The sequence below is a fragment of the Panulirus ornatus genome, chromosome 36 (assembly GCF_036320965.1).
Source record: "Panulirus ornatus isolate Po-2019 chromosome 36, ASM3632096v1, whole genome shotgun sequence".
NCBI lineage: Eukaryota > Metazoa > Arthropoda > Malacostraca > Decapoda > Palinuridae > Panulirus > Panulirus ornatus.
The window spans coordinates 13,402,430-13,424,821 of record NC_092259.1 but is presented as its reverse complement, the minus strand read 5'-3'; the positions used below and the strand labels follow the sequence as shown (position 1 = coordinate 13,424,821).

Here is a 22,392-nt window from a genome sequence, read left to right as displayed (position 1 = left end):
TTCATTAAATACAAAGCTGCCAATATAAAGTTTATTTAATTACCACATGGACTCACACTTACTTGTCGCTGAGTTACGGTATTTTCTGTGGGATGTGAGGAAGTCCATGGTTACCCATGTAGCACCACTACTGCATTTATATTTTACCATATATTTTTCTCAGACTTACTTCTTTACTCAAGACACTACAACTTGTTATTAATGGTGAAAATCTATATTGTAATGTAAAGTGATAGAATAGGCTATGTAATAGCGATGGAATAATGAAAATAAATACTTTAGTAAAGACGAACAGGTGTCTATATCTTCCCATTTTCTGTGTGGGTTGACATCGATCAGTTGTTGTGGAGGGAGCGTGTCGTCTGCTGCTGCAGTCACCCAAACATCTGCAACATTCCAACAAACCAACTTCTTCTCTCACATCTTGGGACCACCTTCGGAGCAGCTAGTAAATATGGAGTTCCGATTCGATGTGAGGAATTTAATACCGGACGAAATAACTCTAGTGGACAACTCTCTAATTGTTTCTAAATGGAAATCTTCAACGAGAAACAGGTGAAGCAATATTTAAATTACCCTCCTTTCACTTACATTCTTTTCACATCTCATGTGTGCAATTTAACTTCTTTAGCTTTAGCGGGATATGTTGTCAAACTAAGGACTTCCCTTCCTTATTGTGAGAATAGATAATGATTGAGATTAAACGTCATGGTGTAAATGGGCGTTGACATTGGGCAAGGCCATGAGAGCTTCCCTGCCGGAAACCCTGTTGTAATATAGTTGAATTTTTGTTGTGAACATGATTAGCGACAATATATTTCAGGGATGGCTGAAAATAAACTTTTTTTTCAATCTTGTATGATGATTTCATAATGAAATGGGTAATGTAAGAGAATGCTGCAAGGAAGTGAATCAATATTTTGCCATGAACGTTTCATGTCACTTGGTAAAGTGAATAGTTTTATTTTGATAAAGGTAATGCATCTGGATGTCACATATTTGAATAATGATGTCGATTTGTATTAAAGTTTTCAATTTAGTGCAGTATTCAACCAATCCAAAACTTGCTTTGTACATCCTACCGTAGTGAACTATAACTTGGGTAAAATAGGGTTAAGTTTGGTTAATTAATGTCAGTTTACTGCTTAGGAAACCATAGAATATCAGGTTGTTGCTGAAAAAGAATTGAATGGAACATTTTGGTAGAACAGGTGGCAACTGAATTATAATCTTTACCCTTTGTGTCCCTTTAGGAAGAATTATTCTTATGCTTATTTCAAAATCAACCAAGGATATTGAATTGTGATTATGATATGATCTTTGAAGTCTTTGGAATAACCAGAAAATACTGAGCTTAAGATTTAAATTTCACACAGTGAAGCATAAGAAGTGTTTGTATTGAGAATGTCTCAAGTATAGCAAGATTTTGCAGGATGAATTTTTTCCTTACAAATCATTAAGAAGAGTAATCTTATGCTTCAGAGGAAATGAACACATTCAATGTTTTGTAGATTATGAAAGTTCAGGAATTATCACATGGTGTTCTTGCTGTCACCAGAAGTTGCATTTTCATATGTAAACTGATATGCTGTATACCATATCACTGACTCCATTGTTTTACTTGTGAAATGTGATGTATAGAATTCTGAATTTATGAATAAGATTTTTTAGTGATTTTGGTTTATACATGTCAGTTGATGAGCCTGAATAATACATATTAACATAGAAATAAAGTTGTTTTATATTTTTCAAGGATTAATACAAATTGTTTAGAGGATTTAACTGCCATAGTTGTCAAGAATTTTTCACGTTTATACAAGGAATAAAACTAATTGTTCTGAACACAGAAAATGCAGTTTATGACCCTTATGGTATGGAGATTGTTGTGAATTTAGTTTATATTGTTTATGTTAGAAAGTGAATGATGTTCTTAAAGTTTGAGTAATGGAATTTAAGGAGATTTTTGAAAAGTTTAGATGTTAATGCTACTTATAGGTAAAGAAAGACTTCTTTGTAATATTTTTAGTTTGTTCCAGGTCCTGAAAGTACATATCAAACCATAAAGGCCATTTCCATGTGAACCATTAGATTGAAAATGCTTAGTACATTTACATTTTGCTCTCAGAGGTAAATGTACATTACAGTTCACATTGGTCTACTCATTATTGGTGTTAAGTGATAAGTTATTGTGTACAGTAATGTATGAGAAGACTAAAATATTAGGGTCATGTGGTAAGAGCAGTTTTCCTTAATATATCATAAGTGATGTCATGATAGAATGAATTTCAGCCTGACTTTTCAGAATGCTTCATTTGATTTGATTTTATGAATGATAGTATTGTGTCTGCTGTATTCTGCAGGACCATGTTAATCCATATTAGGATTCCATATTTGTTGCTTGCCTGAACATCATGTAATTGTCTAGATGTCTTGAAGTCTTACTCTCATTTGACTGGAAAATGACCTCAAAAGTGGAAGGAAACTTCTGTATGGATTAGCTAAAAGCTATAGAAAAAGAATTGAAGATTTAAATGAAATTGTAGCAACTTTGAACAGAGAAGGTCAAATACTGACATTCTAGTTTGAATAGATGCTAGTTGGGATGAACGATTTCATGCTTTACAAACTATTTGAAGAACAGGTAGAGTATATAGGGTTTAATCAGGCTATAACTGCAAAGTTAGTCAAAAAGATGGTTGAAAAAATGGGAAATGGAAAATCTGCTGGTTATAAGGCTAGAGGAATAGAGATTACTAGAGCTGTAAGGTATCTCGTGCACTAAAAATTAGACAAGAATGGAAAAATTACTTATTTTTTATAGGAAAGATATTTAAGGAACTATTACAAGAGAGTCTTGAAAAATTTCTTTCTGGATTTTGACCACATACGGGACAGTTGGCCTAATATTTGCCATGATAATGCAATTTGAAAAATCATTGGAATGGAATTCTGCGGAGATTGTACATTTAGACCCTTTAAAGGTTTTTGATCATTTGCCAGGAAACATACTGTGGAAAGCATTCAGAAATCTGCATTATGGTGTACATAGAGAGCTGTTGAGAGCCATCATGAACTTGTAACACTCCTGTCAGTGTATGGTGAAATCTCACTGAGGTGGAAAAATTGGTTTAATTTAGGAAGTGGAGTTAAGCAGGGCTCTGTGATCATACCATTCTTGTTTATTTTGTTTGTGGACAACATTATGAGGAATTTACGTGACGACAGTGAACACATCTAGATTTTGCTTATGCTGATGACATAGCATCATAACTTGGAAGAGAAGGGAATGGAGCTGAATTCTGATAGGTGTGAAGTAGAGAAAAAGTGATTGTGAGTAAAGCATAGATGGGTGCGTGATGTCTCCATGGTTGTTTAATTTGTTTATGGATGGGGTTGTTAGGGAGGTGAATGCATGAGTTTTGGAGAGAGGGGCAATTATGCAGTCTGTTGTGGATGAGAGGGCTTGGGAAGTGAGTCAGTTGTTGTTCGCTGATGATACAGTGCTGGTGGCTGATTTTCGGGTGAGAAACTGCAGAAGCTGGTGACTGAGTTTAGTTAAGTGTGTGAAAGAAGAAAGCTGAGAGTAAATGTGAATAAGAGCAAGATTATTAGGTACAGTAGGGTTAAGGGACAAGTAAATTGGGAGGTAAGTTTGAATGGAGAGAAAACTGGAGGAAGTGAGGTGTTTTAGATATCTGGGAGTGGATTTGGCAGTGGATGGAACCATGGAAGTGGAAGCGAGTCACAGGGTCGGGGAGGGGGCGAAAGTTCTGGGAGTGTTGAAAAATGTGTGGAAGGCGAGAACATTATCTCGGAAAGCAAAAATGGATATGTTTGAAGGATTAGTGGTTCCAAAAATGTTATATGGTTTCGAGGCGTTGGCTATAGATAGGGTTGTGCGGAGGAGGGTGGATGTGTTGGAAATGAGATGTTTGAGGACAGTATGTGGTGTGAGGTGGTTTGATCAAGTAAGCATTGAAAGGGTAAGAAAGATGAGTGGAAATAAAAAGAGTGTGGTTGAGAGAGCAGAAGAGGGTATATTGAAATGGTTTGGCCACATGGAGAGAATGAGTGAGGAAAGATTGACAAAGATGATATATGTGTCAGAGGTGGAGGGAGTGAGGAGAAGTGGGAGACCAAATTGGAGTTGGAAGGATGGAGTGAAAAAGATTTTAAGCGATTGGGGCCTGAACATGCAGGAGGGTGAAAGGCATGCAAGGAATAGTGTGAATTGGAACGATGTGGTATACCGGGGTTGACGTGCTATCAGTGGATTGAACCAGGGCATGTGAAGCGTCTGGGGTAAACCATGGAAAGTTCTGTGGGGCCTGGATGTGAAAAGGGAGCTGTGGTTTTGATGCACTATACATGACAGCTAGAGACTGAGTGTGAACAAATGTGGCCTTTGTTGTCTTTTCCTTGCGCTACCTCATGCGTGTGCAGGGGGAGGGGGGTTGTCATATCCTGTGTGGCAGGGTAGCGATGGGAATGTATAAAGGCAGCAAGTATGAATTACGTACATGTGTATTTATGTATGTCTGTGTATGTATATTTATGTATATGTTGAAATGTATATGTGTGTGTGTGTGGACGTGTATGTATATACATGTGTATGTGGGTGGGTTGGGCCATTCTTTTGTCTGTTTCCTTGTGCTACCTTGCTAACGCGAGAGACAGTGTCAAAGTATAATATAAAAAAAATGAGTATATATGTTTGTGGTCAAAGGTAGCCGTCCCTGACAAGGGAGTACAAGAGCAATTTTATTATGAGCAAGAAATTTAATAGAACGTGCTGCATATTTGTCAATACCATACTTATTGATCTGTATATTAAAAGATAGTTTTAGGTCATTCATAGCACATAATCATCATGCTTTTCAAATTCTTAACCCTAAACTTATTTTATCCACAGGGTAGAATATCAGGAACTGTATCAGATTATCAATGCAATAGGTGAAGCATCGTCCTTTGCTCAGGGGCTTAACAATGTTATAACAACAGCAGACAAGCTGCAGAATTCTGACCACCTATTATATCTCATGAAAGAGGAAGATGAATCCATGTAAGTGAATGCGTATTGTATTTATGAAGTATTGCCCATATGGCTGATCATAAGTATGCAGTACTGTAATCTTGTATGTTCATTCTGTATTAATGAAGAGGCAGCATATTTTAGGGATGGATGAAATGTTTGTAGCACAATAAGAATGTGATTGATGCAATCTGTAATGTTATGAATGTTTTCACTAGGTGTATTTTTTCTTGTAGTATTTTTGATGGTTGTGTTTTTTCTTTTGGTATTTCTAATGGTTGTATTTTTTCTTGTTGTAGAGATTTTTTACACTGTAATAACTACTGTATTATTTCCTAGTCATTTTCATCCAATATAACTGGTTGCCACACTTGATAAACACACTTCTCAATATCAGGAAAATGTTCTGGGTTCATAGGTTCATTACCTAGCTTCCTTTATGCCAGTAGTTGTTGTGTGACTATCTGAGCACTTGCCAGTTTGTTCAGTAAAACCTCATTATTCATCTTGTACTAATGTTATAGTGTCTAAAATCATTAGGGTCCAGGTGAGAATTTGCATGCTGCCATTGATCATTAAATTGTACATCACTGTATTCATCATCTCTTCGTGTGCCTTGTTCGTAATCATTATCCACTACTCTTTTGCTATATGAATAGTTCCTTTATTTTTCCTGACTTCTTATGCTTAGCTTCCTACTGTGTCCTTTTATGTAATTACTCCTCCCAGTGTCATTGAATCCACTGATGAATTTAGAATTGTAATCATGCCCCGTCCCCACATTGTTTTCTGTCTTGTAGGTTTATATTTGTTTCCTTTATGTTGTTGCTTAGGTCCCTTGCGTTAGATGCAATTTCTTGTCTCTGCTGTTGCTTTTCCCGTTATGTATTTTTTCAGGATTGCCATCATTTAGGACTAGCTGGAACTTTGGGCTGTCTATAATGAGGAGATCCAAATCATCTGTTCCTGTTTCCTTTCTTTAAATTGTAGCTACTATGTATCCTGTGGAAAAATTACACGTAAGGTTTGTCATAACAACAGATATTATATCCGCTTTGATTTTTGCTTTACAATCTCGGAACTTCATTTCATTGATGTTTAACTCTAATCCATCTCCACATTTGATACCACATGTAATTTAGATCTTCCATTCTTAGAATATCATGATTCTTTAGTGTTGTAGGTGGCATACTCTCTCCTCTGAATTTTCCTAGTTCCTCACTTGGCTTATCTCATGAACATTCTTATAAGTTTCTTGTGATCTACACTTTCAGTGTCCCACTTCAAATTTCCTGGCTACAGTATTCCATTGTAAAAATATCCTTTACGGGTCTTATCCTCTTGTACCCCTCACGTTTCTCATTCTTTTTGACTGCTTATCTCTGACACCTTACTTCTTGTATGTGCAGTTCTCATATCCTCTTTTCTTTCTTCGAGCCTTTGTTTCACTATTTTGATAGTAATTAGTTGTACCAAATTAATGGACTTCAGAATCTTTAATTGTGATTAGTAGCTTCTCTATTCCTTTTGTACATTTATCATTAATGGTCCTTACCACTCCTCCTGTGGCACTTCACCATTTTATAGCAAAATCTTGAACAGTATTTCAAGTGGCTTATGAAGTATTTCTGCACATGTTTAGTACATATGGTAAAATACAATCATGATGATGTGCCTTGTATAGGTCAAGATTCTTCAGTATTCTGTTCATGTCGTTTCTCTTTATCTCATTCACTCTAAGGCTTCCTTCCCACTTCATCTCATTGTTGTTAGTGCTGTAGTGTTCTTCACTGCAAAATCAGTTTTGAACTTGTCATTCAGTTTCTCAGGTATCTTTACATCATCCTGAACAATTCATTCCTCTGAATCCCTCGACTTGATTAGCTGCTCTATAACTAACAAACTGATAATTTGTTCCTGATCAGTTTTTGAAAAGTCTCGAGTGTTTCCCTGCCTTGTCCACCATATTCTTTGTAAAGTTTCTTTGTTCCTCATTTCTTCTGATATACTTGTTCCTTGCTCTCCTAAATCTTGCAAGTACTGATTGGCTGGCATTCTGCTTATATCTTCATCACTGTTCATCTCTTTGCCCCTTTGTGTGTGTGTGTGTGTGTGTGTGTGTGTGTGTGAAATATTGAAGGATTGACAGATGGGATAAGTTTCGGGGAACCTAAATGCTGTAACTTTCACTCTTATATAACCTGTGATTCAGTGTTTCTGTTTATTCATTCTTATTATTGCTTTTGTAGGTTAGTTATTACATTCATGATGTAATTTTAGAAAATTCATATAGTATGCTAACTTTTCTGTTTTCCCAATTGTGATGTCTGTAATTTTCATGGTCATGTCAATGCTGTTCTGGGACAGAAATGGCTTCTCTGAATTGTAATCATATGGCACTGAGAGGGAAGGCAGTTTAAACCTTACAGTAACATATAGTTATATAAGTTGTGTATGAAACTTCATAATTGTCTTTAAACATATGGATTATATGAACAACTACTTAACAACAAGTAGACTGTGTCGTAAATTGCAGGAAATGTGAAACTTTAGGACCAAATTTCGTATGTTGATATTTCATGTGTACTTTTTTCTCACTTGATATTTTAGAATGATGCTTCACAAAGTTTAGTTTTTCAAGAATTCTGTTAAACATTCCATTCTAGATTTAACCAGATGTTAGAATTGGATACAGATAAACTAGATTATGTGAATGATGGGTTTCATATTTACCTTTTTATTTGCAGAGGGCAGTGTGTTGTTGTTGGTATGCTTAAGATTGGCCGTAAAAAGCTTTTCCTTCTTGATCCTTATCAGCAAACGAGGGAATGTGCTCCTGTCTGTGTTTTAGATTTCTATATTCATGAGTCAAGACAGCGCAGAGGTTATGGTAAAAGGCTTTTTGATTATATGCTTCGGGTAAGTATACATCAGGCCTTTGAAAGATAGGAAGACCTGTATAGTAGTAAGCCTGTTGAATCATCCATCTTTCTTTTTTCCCATCATCTATTTGTCTGGTCATCCATTAAACTGTACGTTCACAGTTCTCTGTGACTATGTTACCTCTTCAGAAACATGCACAACATAACTTGAGATTTCATGTACATTTATCTGTTTTGATTTAGATGAAAATTTTGGGGGTTTAATCATCAAAAGTTCAAGGTCAGAGCGAGACCCTCTGTACTTTTTTTTATCACACAGGTAAGTGAAAAATAGCTATTCAAGTAACAGGACAGTATAAATGAATGGAATATTAATAATCTACTTAATTTTAGTTATAGCTAATTGCTTCAAGAAGAAACGAAGTAGCTATAATTGCACACATCTGCACTCAAGCTGTCTTGTAGAGAAATCAGAGTGTACTATCCACAGTCAGTCCACATTGACTACTCTATGGTTTACAGTGACTGTTTCATATGCCCTGGATTAGACCATTGACATCATGTCACCCCCACATAGCTTGTGGGGTCCAATATCCTATCCACAGCATGCCTTTCACTGTTCTTTGTGCTTATGGCTGATACCTGTATCACACATTGTCTTTCAGTCTATCATTCCGCCTCTACTCCTGAGACATATATCCTCAGACTTTCCCTGATAATTGTCTCCTTATGCCTAAACCTTTTCACCACTTCCTGGTTAGCCTACTCAAACAGACTGCACCTCTTACTCTTTCGTTCCATATGCAGTCATTTCTTCTCACACTACATGTTTTCCTCAGGTATTTCATTTTCAACATTCAACCTGTACCTTCCATTTGCATTCAAAGGGCAAAACTTGCATCCATACAACACTGTAAGAACTACTATACCTTCAGATAAACCCATCTTTGCTCTAAAAGACCCTTACTCCTTCCACAAGCTCCTTAAACTGTGAGTTATATCTATAGACTACCCATATATGAACAATAAAATTATGATTTTTTTATTTCCCTCTTGAATTGTTTCATTAGCATGCAGAAATAGAAAAAAATACACAAAAATGTAATATGAATACCTTTGTATTGGTTTGGCAGAGTGTTTAGTGAGTAGGGGAATGATAAGTTCATAGAATGTTCATCTTGGGTGAACTTTCGTTACCTTAAGATAGGAGGGGAACACATGAAGGTCTATTACCCTGTACTCTTAGTACTTACACTAGCTTACTTTAGGTTGTGATTGACATGAATCAATGTTGATATAGTATGCACACTAAATGATTGGAAGGAGGATGTGTGTGTGTGTGTGTGTGTGTGTGTGCATGTGTGTGTGTGTGTGTGTGTGTGTGTGTGTGTGTGTGTGTGTATGTGTGTTTCTTCTAGGTTGATCCTTCCTCTCCAAAAAATAAGAGAGTGAAATTCTTGATGATTTGTTGATTTTACTGAACATGGTGTTACTCTGTACTCTTTATTCTTGCACACTGGTTGATAGCAAGAATATATTATAGAAAATAGTTGGTAGAAACATAAAGTGGGAGCATTAGGTAGAAGCACTAGGTTGGAACATCAGGCAGGAACTTTACATAGACACATTAGCCAGAAGTAGTCAGTGGGAATATTCGGTATGAGCCTCTGGAAACACTGTGCTAGAGTTGCCCTTTTCCAGTGGCCTGTTAAGGGTGAGGCAGGGGCTAAGAAGTGGCACTGGAGTTCACCCATTATGAAGACCCTTTTGCTGCCGAAAGGGAGTTCCCAGAAGGAATGGGCATCATTTACATCAACGTCCTCCATTGTCCCTGGATTACATCCATGAAAGTTGGGTGGAGTTGATGCAAAATCAGGATGCACATGGTAGCATCCTATACACACTGCCTTCCTCCTTACTCTCATTGAGATTACTTTGCATTGCTTATTTTTTCATCTTTCCCCTATTATTCTTATTCACTTTCCTCACCATCTGATACATTTGATAATAACTGTCTTCATAACTGCATTAGTGCAGTATGTGTTCCAGTTTAGAAATGGAAAAAATGTGCTGAATATTAGGTAATTGTTTAATGGGTAAGAATGTTAGTTTTTACTATTTAAAACAATGTGAATTAGATTTTCTTTGCAGCATCCCACTACTTAAGGATTGAAATGAGGGAATTGAATAATAGTTAAACTGAAATATGACTTACATGTATATGCTGATTTAGGGAAAGGTATGAAAAACAAATGATTTTGAATGACTACAGTGACTTTTATATGGGTTAAGGGTCACAGTAAAGATGGTGATTTGGCAGCCTTTGGAAGCAAATATAGTCTGTCTGGGGAAAAGAACAGACATAGAATATGAAACTATATGCCGAAAGCTACTGTGCTTTGGATATTCTAAAACATCTCTTCTATAAAGTAAGGGAAAATAACAAGTATTAAGGCTGCACTAGTTTTGTTACAATTTACCAATATTAACCATAGGTTAGATAGTCGGACTAATATTTTGTATCATATTTTCTTCAAGACAGATATTTGAATTGACATGATGGTTATAGAAAAATAAATTGTTCTTCCTGTTTGCCTTCCAGGACCAGAATGTAGCACCAGGTCACATGGCTGTCGATAAGCCATCAGATAAGTTCCTGGGATTCCTGCAGAAGCATTACAACCTATATAAGCAAGTTCACCAGATTAACAACTTTGTTGTTTTTGATACCTTCTTCAAGGATAGGCCAAGTAAGGTCAATAAAGTTTTCCTTTTACTTGAGAAGTAGAATTTATAATTTTCTGTATTTACAGTAATGCATTAGGTAGAAGTAGTCAGTAAGAATATTAGGTAGGAACCTCTGCAAGTAGTGCACTACAGTTGCCCTTTGCCATTTACCTGTTAAGGATGAGGCACTAAAGGCTAAGAATTGGCTCTGGAATTCTCTAGTTATGGAGTTTCTATGGCCATGGCCACCCCTTTGGGGGAGTTTCAGTTGGAATAGGCATCAGAGAAATAGCAGTAATGCATTTTTGTAGAATTAAGTTTCAGAGTCATTGAAAGAATTTAGATTAATTATTGAATGGACGAATAGGAGGGAGGGGGGTGTTCGTTAATGCCAAAAGTATGTTGAATTAAATCCAGCCTATGGGCCATTTTTTCATACAATATACAGTTCGCATGCTTTCTTTTAACTCCTCTATCATTTGATGCCATTTTGAATCATAAGGATTGCAAAATTATTTAATAAAGTCACAATTCCCTGTATACAGCCTGACTGCACAATAGCAACAGAGACTGAAACAAAGCAAGTATACCCCCACACTACAAAAAATGAGTGCAATACGAGTGCACATGATGCGGTGTTTGATTCTATGAAAAAAATTTAGATTTTGATTACCATTTATTAATGTGTTATCATTTGCCTGGTCCATTAAATCCAAAATCCGTTATAGGAGGGTCCATTAAATTCAGGGTTTCTGAATATTTTTTTTTCATACTATTCACCTATCCCGCATTAGCGAGGTAGCGTTAAGAACAGAGGACTGAGCCTTTGAGGGAATACCCTCACTTGGCCCCCTTCTCTGTTCCTTCTTTTGGAGAATTAAGAACAACAGGGGAGGATTTCCAGCTCCCCACTATATATTTATATATATATTTATTTATTCATATTTATTATACTTGACCACCATTTCCCACATCAGCGAGGTAGCATTAGGGGACAGATGAAGAAAAACCATCCACTCATATCCATATATATAAACATAAATGCACATACATGTACATATACATACACATGCATATACATATCAACATTTACACATATACATACATATACATTCACATACACAGACATGCATATATACACATGTACATATTCATACTTGATTGCCTTGTGTGTGTTTATGTGTCTGTGTGTTGTCCCTGGGTTAGGGGAGAAAGAATATTGGCCTTGTATTCCTTGCGTGTCATAGAAGGTGACCAAGAGGGGAGGGAGTGTGTGGCTGGAAATCCTCCCTTCCTGTATTGCTTTCCAAAGGAGGAACAGAGCAGGGAGCCAAGTGAGGAATTTTCCATGTAAGGCCCAGTCATCCATTCCTGGTATTATGTTGCTTATGTGGGAAATGACATACTTTTATTAAAAAAATGTGTTTATGGTATCTGTTTAGGCTGTCGGTGTGATAGATGTTATATTTTGCAGTTGTCCCTGCTGAAGCATCTATGATACATGTGAGCCGTAGTCCTCGCACTGCATCTCCAGACCGCAGCCAGTCACCTCCGGGTTCCCGGCGATCCTCTGCTTCTAGCTATTGCCACTCTGCTGGTCGACCATCTAATCCCTCTAGACAGAATAACAGCATGTGAGTTGTCTAGCTGTCTGTTTTTAATTCATAGTCTTTTTTATTTACTTACCTACTTCCTTCCCCAGGAGTCTATTCTATGTTCGTATGGCTCCTGCAGTACTCAGAAAGCCAGCCAATTCCAGTGGCAAGGACTATAGGTATTTGTTTTTAATATTTTTTTTGTTTTTCACATTTTTGATCACCTTTTCTTATGTTAGCAAGGTAGTGCCAGGATCAGACAAAGTAAGGTTGTGTTCTCACATTCATACTCTATCTGTCTTGTGCAATGTACTGAAACCACAGCCCCATCCACAACCAGACCTGGAAGACGCCTGTATACCACACTGTTTCACTTTCCTCTATCTTGTGCATGCCTTTAACCCTCCAGCGTGTTCAGGTCTCATCACTCAAAATCTTCTTCATTCCATCTTTCCATCTCCAGTTTGGTTTCCCATTCTCCTTGTTCCCTCCACTTCTGACACATATATTCTCTTTGATAGCCTTTGTTAGCCTTTCCTTACCGATTCTCCCCAAATGTCCAAGCCATTTCAGCACACTATCTTCAGCTCTCAACCATACTTTTTTTTATTACTGCACTTCTCTCTCATCAGTTTAACACTTTCTTGATCAAACCATCTCATACCACATGTTGTCCTCAAGTATTTACTTTCCAACATGTATGTCCTCTTCTGCACTTCCTCATCTATAACCTGGGCCTTGCATCCATATGATTTTATTAGGACTGTTACATCTATCAGTCTATCAGTATCTCTGATACCCATTCCCTCCATAAACTCCCATCAACAGGGTGGCCACAGCAAAAAAGTCTACTTCTCCCCATCCTTACATGGCTCCCATGCATACAACATTCCACACATTCTCCCCCACTCTCTCCCTCCAGTTCTGTTTCCCCATGCCACTGGTGGTCTTCCTTTCACACCATCCCCTTGAATCATACTATCATACACTATCCTTGTAAATTCCCCATGTTTCATTCTTTCCAAGCGGCCAAACAACCTCAAAGTATTACATTTCACTCACTTTCCCCTTTGCATTCCCTGCCACACTTGATCTCTCTCATACATCCTCTCATTACTTTCTTCATTCCATCTAGTCACACCACATGCTCCTCTCAAATAACTCATATCCACAGCCTGGATTCTTGACCTCTGTGACTACTACACCTACAAACATACCCATTTTTGCCCTCCCAGATAATGACCTCTTCACACATTCTGCTGTGCTTTCATAACCTTTGCCCCCTCACCCACCCAGTGAACCACTTTGGCTTCCAGGTTTCCATTTGCTGCCATGTTCACTCACAAGTATCTAAAACTCGTCACTTTCTCCGAATTTTCTCCATTCAAACTCACACCCCAATTAACCTGTCCCCCAACCCTGCTAAATCTAATAACCCTGCTTTTATTCACATTTCTCTCAAGTTCCTCCTTTCATACAATCTTCTGGATTCAGTCACCAACTTTTGCTGTGTCTTACTTCAATTGGCAACCAGTGTTGTGCCATCAGCAAACAACAACTGACTCACTTCCCCGGCCCTCTTATCCCATACAGACTGCATACTTGCCCCTCTTTCCAAGACCCTTGCATTTACCTCCCTCAACACCCCATCCGTAAACAAATTAAAGAGCCATGGTGACTTCACACACCCTTGCTGCAGACCATCCTTCACTTGGAACCACTCACTCTCCTCTCTTCTTACTTATAAACATGCCATACATCCTTGATAGCAGCTTTCCTCCCACGCCATAAACACTTCAGACCTTCCACCTTCAATTTCTCTTCATATTCTTCACACACATTCTTTAAAGCAAATGCTTGATTCGTTCATCCTATGCCACTTCTGAAACCACATTGTTCCTCCTCAGTGTTATACTCTCCCTTACAGTTTACCAGGTACGCTAGACAAACTTAACCTCTTTTTGATTTTTATGGTCAGCCAAGTACTATAAGAGCTTTCATTACCTGCTCTCAGATACAGGGGTGAGATTGAACATGATATCTAAAAACAACAGTTAGGTGTTGGCTTTTTAGCTTTGTCATCCTAATGGTTTCGTTTCAGTGAAACAGTATGCTGTTCTGGGGATAGATGAAGGCTGTAATCATTATCATACCATGAAAAATGCTCTCTCATTCTTTAGATGTTTTGGTGTAAAACTTTACCCACTTCACATCTCTACTTTTAATTCATATTTATAGTGCCATCCTGTGCAGACTTCCAGTCATTGTAATTTTCTTATGAAAATGATACGATATTTTTTCATTCCTTTCATATGCTTATGTAGTCTTTATGTTACAGTGTCTTTGTAGCAGCTTTTTTTATTCAGAAGATGAATATATAGTTTAAGGTATAGGGTTTGTGTTAACCATCATAAATGATTTATGTCTTTTTAGGGTTGATATTCTTCATGGTCGCCCTGATCGACACACTCCGTCTGCTCGGCTTTCACCTCGCTACCAAACAACTTTAGAGGTACTCATATGTTTTTGCATCATGTGAAGTTAAGTTTGTCATCTTAATTTGTTTTTTACATTTTTATAAGACCTTTATATCAATAGACGGAATAGAGTATTATTTCATTTGTGTGATGCATATTGAAAATTATAATAAATACAAGTGAGACTTTTATGCCATAAATGTACTACTTAGCTAGGTTCTCTCTTGGGGTATATATTCATATGTGTTGTACTTCTGTAGGTGAAATGTTAGAACTGATTCAAAATGTTTATGGTGAGAGTATTGAGTCAAGGTAATGTTATTCTTGTATTAGACCTTTCTGCTTCATAATTCTGTTACATATGTTGTAGCTTTGTTTTGTTAAGGAAGAATTGACACAAGATGAAAAAAGTGACTTGAAAGTTTAGTGAATTTCATAATGTTTAGATTTATTTCACTCAAACCAGACTTGTAAAGAGTTTTAAAGCAAAACCAGTTGAGTGAGATCAGTTGTGTTGCATGGGTGAAGGACCTCCAACTGTTTGCTCTTATCGTCATAGTTTGGTAATTTCTAGTATTACCTGAGTTTTATACTATTCTGAGATAATGTAGAGAACTTTATTCTAGGCAGAATGGTAGAATTACTTCGGTTTGAAAGATTGGGTGGCTTTGTAGATACCATGGTGCTTGACATCTTGCTAACTCTACTGAGTCACTTGAAATGAACTGGGGATTTGTTAGTTGAGACTGAATGAGCTATAAATGAACACTTGATTGCTCAACATGATCTGGAGGGTGAATGATTGAGTGCAGTGGTAATATTTCAGAATGGATTACTTCATCACAGATGATCTGAGTCTTTTATGGATCAGCTCTTTAGTTAGATATGGATTTTAAAGGTACCCTGGAAATAACATGTGGAACATAAACATATTGATAGACTCCAAATTTTATCTCTCTCCATATCTGTATCTCTGATGCCCATTCCCTCTGGGAAATCCTCTCAAGGGGATGGCCACAGCAAAAGTATCTCCACTTGTCCCTGTCCTTATATGCCTCTCTTCCATATACCATTTCTCTTTCTCTCCAGTACCTTTTCAGTCTGTTTTCCCATGTCACAGGGGGTCTTCTCACACTAACCCCATTAATCATTCTACCGTACACTCTCTGTATAAACTTCCCACCATGCATTCTTTCCCTGTGCCCAAAGCACATCAAAGTATTATGTTTCACCCACTCTACCACTCCACCATTCATTCCCTTTGCATTCCCTGCCATAATAGATCTTCCATGCATCCCCTCATTTCTTTTTTGGTTCTATCTAATCATGTGGCATGCTTCTCTCTGATAGCTCATTTCCACAGTCTGGATTTTTGACCTCTGTGACTCATTTCATGTACATGTTTCAGCTGCATAGGTCAGGGTTGAGAGGAGTATGCTGTCCCATAATCCTCTCTTCACTTCGGTACTTACACTTCTACCCTTCATTCTTCCATTAAGAGACCCAAAGACTCTTCTACCTTGTGTTGTTTTTTCCTTTATCACTAAACGTACTCAGGATAGCTCCTAAATACTGGAATTTTCTCATCTCTTCCACTCTTTCTCCTTCCATATCTATAAAACAGTACACTTCTTCTTTCACTGTTTCTTTTCAAACACCTTGACTTTCCTATTACTTACATTCATCTTCTTTCAGTTATGCTTACACTCACCATAAAACACACTTATATAATCTTTTGCAACTCCTATTCACTCTCAGCAAACAATGCAGTATCATATGCAAACAGGCATATCACAAGCCACCATGTCTCAACCTCATTCCACCTCTGCACCCTTTTCCTTTTGAAGTTTTGTCTTCATTAAAGAGAAGTAAAAGCAAAATTCCAAATACTTACAAGAAGTATTTTAGCCTAGGAGAGCATGATTTGTATTTTTGTTTTTTGTAGCTATGCCAGTGGACTGATTTACTTTACCTTTCATTGTTACAATTAAAGTATACAAACAACATTGTCCTCTGCTTCCTGCCACTTTGTGAAGAATGTTTGCTAAAGATAGTTGTGTTTGCTGGGATAGGTCTGTGTGGAAACAAATGCCCATAGCACTCTCAGCAACTGAATGTAAACACAAGGCCAAAACAGTCATATTTTCTCCAATGCCATTGGAAATAAGGCTAATTTTGGTTGCTAGGAAAAGTTATTTGAGGTATTCCTTGTTTTTCCATCCCCCCAATCAATCCCTCAACTGCCACTCTACCCACTCTCACATTCAAATCACCCATCAATAAGACTTGATCCCTTTCACCAAAATTGCTGATATACTGACTCACCCCCTGCAGTAACTCTTGCCTTTCTGCCTCACTACTCTTATTTCTAGGTGCATAAACTCTAATAATCACCCTTCTCTCATAACCTACTTTCATATTTACCCTCATCAATCTGGAGTTCACTTCTTTCACTGTTTCACACCCTCCTACAACTCCTTCGTAGTAGAAGTGCTACCCCTTCCTTAGCTTTCACTTTGACATTAACCTGTGACTTGACCTCCTAAGACATTCCAAAACTATTTTCCCCCTTCCCTTTGAGCTTTGTTTCACTCACTGCGAGGATATCTAGGTTCCTTTCCTCAAATACTCATCCCATCTCTCCCTTCTTCTCACACTGGTTACATCCACACACATTCATATACAGAGCCTTCAAGGAGGATGAGCATGCCTCTTTTGACCCCTTCTCTTGTTCCAATTTATATTCTGTAATCTCTGATGCCTATTCCCTCCAGGAACTCCCTCAAAGGGATGGCTATGGCAAAAGAGTCTCCATAACTGGTGAACTACAGAGCTACTTTTAGCCTTTAGTGCCTCACTCTTAACATGCTACTGGCAAAGGGCAACTCTAACACAGGGTTTCCAGATGCTCCAACCTGATGCTCATACTGACTACTTCTACATGATGAACTGAACTACAGGAAGGGGATTGATTAATTTTACATATTTTTGGTTTTATATCAAGTGGATACACGTCAGAAAACAAGATAGATTTTTTTTTAAATTCTGGTTTCTCAGTTATTTTTTATAACTTTTAATAAGTCCCCAGCAAACTGTATTTGTTATCTGGTCAATTATATCCTTAAAATTTTGTAGTGGATGCGGGGACCAAATTCTGGAGGTGAATCTCCATATTCTCGTACTCCCACATCATATTCTGCATCTCGAACCCCATCAAATACGGGCTCCCCACTACGTACTCCATGGAGTGGGTCTCCTCCTCGTACTCATCCATACACTCCTCCTGCTACTTCACAGCCTATCAGTCGCAAAGACAGTAGTGACTTGGTGGATGGATCCAGGTGAGGATAACTTTAGCACTGTTTGCATTATATTTTTGTAAAACTGCTTTGTAATTATTGACATGCTATGAGATACTGACTTGTTGAGCTTGAAATGGATACATGAGTGTATAGATAGATTGCAGGAATGTCCTTCCAGTTATGGTTGTTGTTTCTACATATTATAGTAGACTGAATCTCCAGCTAGTATGTTGCTGCACAACAAAACATAAACTTAGAAGCAGTGCTTTTATCCATATTCACTTTTCCTTATTTGCATTACAACACTTATTTTCTTGAAATATACACTCTACAGTCTCAAATCTAGCAACCTTTGGGAGTTGCTGGATTGTGGATTTTACGGGATGGTGGGCATTGATGTTGTCAAGGGGATATGATAGTGGACCAGTAGATTATAACTTAACCTCTGAAGATTTCTTAGTACATTACTTTACCTTGCTGCCTTAAGGTCCCATTCTCTGGGGCTCCTGCAGAGCTCATTTACTGGGCAGGACCACAGGTGAAGAAGTGCAGTGATATTGTGTGCTTGTCTTTTTGGAGTGATGGTAGGATGATTGTGTAGTTGTTAAGTGTCTTCAACTGGAAGTTGCTTCTTGCACAGAGGTCTTGAGATATGTTAAATCAGCATTGTGATGTTTGAGAGATGGGTGTCCAGAATGCAGAGGAGCAAGTTTAACTTATCCTTGCATTTCTGGTGGAGAAGAGATTAAGATTTAGTTGAGAGAGGGGCTGTTTAGTGCTTATTGAATCATTATTGTGTGAATATGTTTTGTTGATGTGTGTTTGTTGGAAGAGAGAGAGAGAGAGGGGGGGGGGGTATTTGAGTAAGGTTAAAAATATGTATGAGGCAAGGGTGAGCTTTTTATTTAGGCTTGGTGTTGGTCATTGGTTATGTTGTGGTTTGTGTGGGAGTAGCCATAAGCTCACGTAAAGAATAGGTTGCCAAACATGTTGAGGTTGGATTGTTCTGTATTATTCTGAGTGCTTTTTTTGTGGCATATGATAGAGTTGATAGAGATGCTCTGTGGAAGGTATTAAGAATATATGGTGTGGGAGGCAAGTTGTTAGAAGCAGTGAAAAGTTTTTATCGAGGATGTAAGGCATGTGTACGTGTAGGAAGAGAGGAAAGTGATTGGTTCTCAGTGAATGTAGGTTTGCGGCAGGGGTGTGTGATGTCTCCATGGTTGTTTAATTTGTTTATGGATGGGGTTGTAAAGGAGGTAAATGCAAGAGTCCTGGAAAGAGGGGCAAGTATGAAGTCTGTTGGGGATGAGAGAGCTTGGGAAGTGAGTCAATTGTTGTTCGCTGATGATACAGCGCTGGTGGCTGATTCATGTGAGAAACTGCAGAAGCTGGTGACTGAGTTTGGTAAAGTGTGTGGAAGAAGAAAGTTGAGAGTAAATGTGAATAAGAGCAAGGTTATTAGGTACAGTAGGGGTGAGGGTCAAGTCAATTGGGAGGTGAGTTTGAATGGAGAAAAACTGGAGGAAGTGAAGTGTTTTAGATATCTGGGAGTGGATCTGTCAGCGGATGGAACCATGGAAGCGGAAGTGGATCATAGGGTGGGGGAGGGGGCGAAAATTTTGGGAGCCTTGAAAAATGTGTGGAAGTCGAGAACATTATCTCGGAAAGCAAAAATGGGTATGTTTGAGGGAATAGTGGTTCCAACAATGCTGTATGGTTGCGAGGCGTGGGCTATGGATAGAGATGTGCGCAGGAGGATGGATGTGCTGGAAATGAGATGTTTGAGGACAATGTGTGGTGTGAGGTGGTTTGATCGAGTAAGTAACGTAAGGGTAAGAGAGATGTGTGGAAATAAAAAGAGCGTGGTTGAGAGAGCAGAAGAGGGTGTTTTGAAATGGTTTGGGCACATGGAGAGAATGAGTGAGGAGAGATTGACCAAGAGGATATATGTGTCGGAGGTGGAGGGAACGAGGAGAAGAGGGAGACCAAATTGGAGGTGGAAAGATGGAGTGAAAAAGATTTTGTGTGATCGGGGCCTGAACATGCAGGAGGGTGAAAGGAGGGCAAGAAATAGAGTGAATTGGAGTCATGTGGTATACAGGGGTTGACGTGCTGTCAGTGGATTGAAGCAAGGCATGTGAAGCGTCTGGGGTAAACCATGGAAAGCTGTGTAGGTATGTATATTTGCGTGTGTGGACGTGTGTATGTACATGTGTATGGGGGGGGGGGGTTGGGCCATTTCTTTCGTCTGTTTCCTTGCGCTACCTCGCAAACGCGGGAGACAGCGACAAAGTATAAAAAAAAAAAAAAAAAAAAAAAAAAAAAATTATTTTATGTTTACTTTTGAAAGGATGAATGACCGGTCATTTGAGGAATGGTGTAGAGTGGAGTAGACAAATGATTTGTAGAGGATACTGAGGAATTCTTTTTGTTTTTCGAAAATTGTGCTACTGCATATTCCGAGGACTTTTAGTTTGTTTGTGGCCATTGTGTTGATGATTGTGATGTGAGTGGTGAATGTCATGTGTCCATTATATGAGTTACCTAATTTGGTTAGAGGTTTGTTGAATCAGGGGTATATGAGAGTGATGGTTGTATTTGTGTTTGTCATGGGTTAAGAAGGTGATGGTTGTATTTGTGGCAGTCATGGGTTAAGAATGTGATGGTAGGTTTTTTAGGGAATGTAGACATTTTGTTTTGAGTAATCATTGTATTAGTTGATTTTTTTAAGGTATAAATATCATCACAGTTGAAGTTACTGGACTTACTAAATATGCCTCATTGTTACTGATCTCAAAATATATGATATAGATTAAGATAGGGGTAGTTAACTGCATGGGATTTGAGGTGCTTACACCACTCTTGCATAAACTTGTCAAGTAGGTTGATTTTGCACAATGCATTTTCCTATGCGTAGCTTATCAAGACAGCAGTTGACTTTGGTAACTTGTAGGTGCCCATGAAGTGTGTGGACTGTAGAGTGGTGAACTACAAACTTATTCTGCAAACTTGAGCACCATTTTTCTAAGAACTGCTATCCTTTCCAGAGCATGGTAGTTGCCAAAGTTTGTAACAATGAACTGTAAATGTTAGAGTGTACCTTCATTTATTCTTTCCGAGATAGCAACTGGCATTTGCTCATACACTGGGATACACACAGTATTGAAAAATAGGATTAATGACATTAAAGAAGCAAGATAGAGTTGAAAAATTATGAACAGTATAATTATCAGGTTCTGTTGGGATAGATATTGCTTCAGCCTTCCAAGTTGAGAGCATTGTTCAGTAGTTTTTCTTTTTACCCCAAATTATAGTCCTAGTCCTAGTAATTTTATACATATCTCAACAGAAGTGTTAAGGGATCAATAGCACCTACACCAGCCACTTCCCCCGATCATCATTCTCCTTCCAAAGAACCAGAAGAAGATGGTGAGGAAGAGGATGATGTGATCAATCAGCAGCCATTGGTGGAAGAAGATGGGATGATGGAAAAAGTTGAAAAATTATCTCTTTCTGCAGGTCCACAGTCGCCAGGTAGGTCTTACACAAGCAAATGGAAAGTTGAAGTGTCTTTTATGTCTAAATTGTACAGCATCTTGGTGCACATAGATACTTTTATTTGCACTTGTGCACCAAAAGGTATAACAGGTATTTTTCTTGTAACTGAGAAATATAGAACTACTTTGAAACCTGTTTGGAGTCCTAGCTACTAAAGATATGACTCATTGCTCCAACATTATTAAAAAGCAGTATGACACACCTTTATGCTGGTCACATTTTAATTTTCGTTTTGGAGGGATTGTTGAAAATTTTATAGGAAGATATAAAGTGAATGTTAAGAAGAAATAATAGGTGCAGTGTTTTATATCTTTGCTTCTTTGATTTTTTCTTCATACTTATTCACTGTTTCCTGAATTATCAAGGTAGCCCCAGGAACAGATGAAGAAAGGCCTCATTTGTTCACATCTGCTCAATAACTGTCATGTAAAATTCACTGAAACTGGAGCCCCCTATCTACTGCTAAAATCCACAGACCTTTCCATAGTTTAACTTGACCTTGGTTCTGTCATCTGACTGGACATTGTCTTCTTTATATCACATCGCTCCAATTCACTCTATATCCATGCATGCCTCATGCCTTCTCATCTGTTCAGACTCTGATAACTCAGGCATCTTAGGATCCCAGTTCTTCTTGTTCCCACCAAATCTGACAGTTTTACATCTTAAACAGTGTCTCCTCAGTCATCATAACCTTATGTCCAAAAATCTTTTTGGTATATCCTCTTCAGCTCTCAGCTGTGGTCTTACTACCATATGCAGTGTGAGGAGGGTTGATTAAGTAATGGTAAGGTGAGAGAGTTGTGGTAAGAAGAG

At 38.0% G+C, this 22,392-nt stretch overlaps 1 protein-coding gene across 3 annotated transcripts in view; it reads left to right on the top strand.

Moving 5' to 3' along the window:
• The first annotated feature begins 319 nt into the window (after nucleotides 1-319).
• The window catches only part of LOC139760373 (alpha-tubulin N-acetyltransferase-like), a 48,014-nt gene continuing 25,941 nt past the window's right edge, over nucleotides 320-22,392 (top strand). For 2 of the 3 annotated variants that reach the window (XM_071683466.1, XM_071683465.1), the window contains exons 1-8: nucleotides 321-555; nucleotides 4,913-5,062; nucleotides 7,780-7,951; nucleotides 10,517-10,664; nucleotides 12,116-12,275; nucleotides 14,670-14,748; nucleotides 17,849-18,054; nucleotides 21,368-21,552. In XM_071683466.1, the coding sequence (XP_071539567.1) occupies nucleotides 455-555; nucleotides 4,913-5,062; nucleotides 7,780-7,951; nucleotides 10,517-10,664; nucleotides 12,116-12,275; nucleotides 14,670-14,748; nucleotides 17,849-18,054; nucleotides 21,368-21,552 (1,201 nt within the window). In that variant the 5' untranslated portion in view covers nucleotides 321-454. Of the gene's footprint in view, nucleotides 556-4,912; nucleotides 5,063-7,779; nucleotides 7,952-10,516; nucleotides 10,665-12,115; nucleotides 12,276-14,669; nucleotides 14,749-17,848; nucleotides 18,055-21,367; nucleotides 21,553-22,392 lie in introns of all 3 variants that reach the window. The other variant, XM_071683467.1, reaches the window with a different exon arrangement.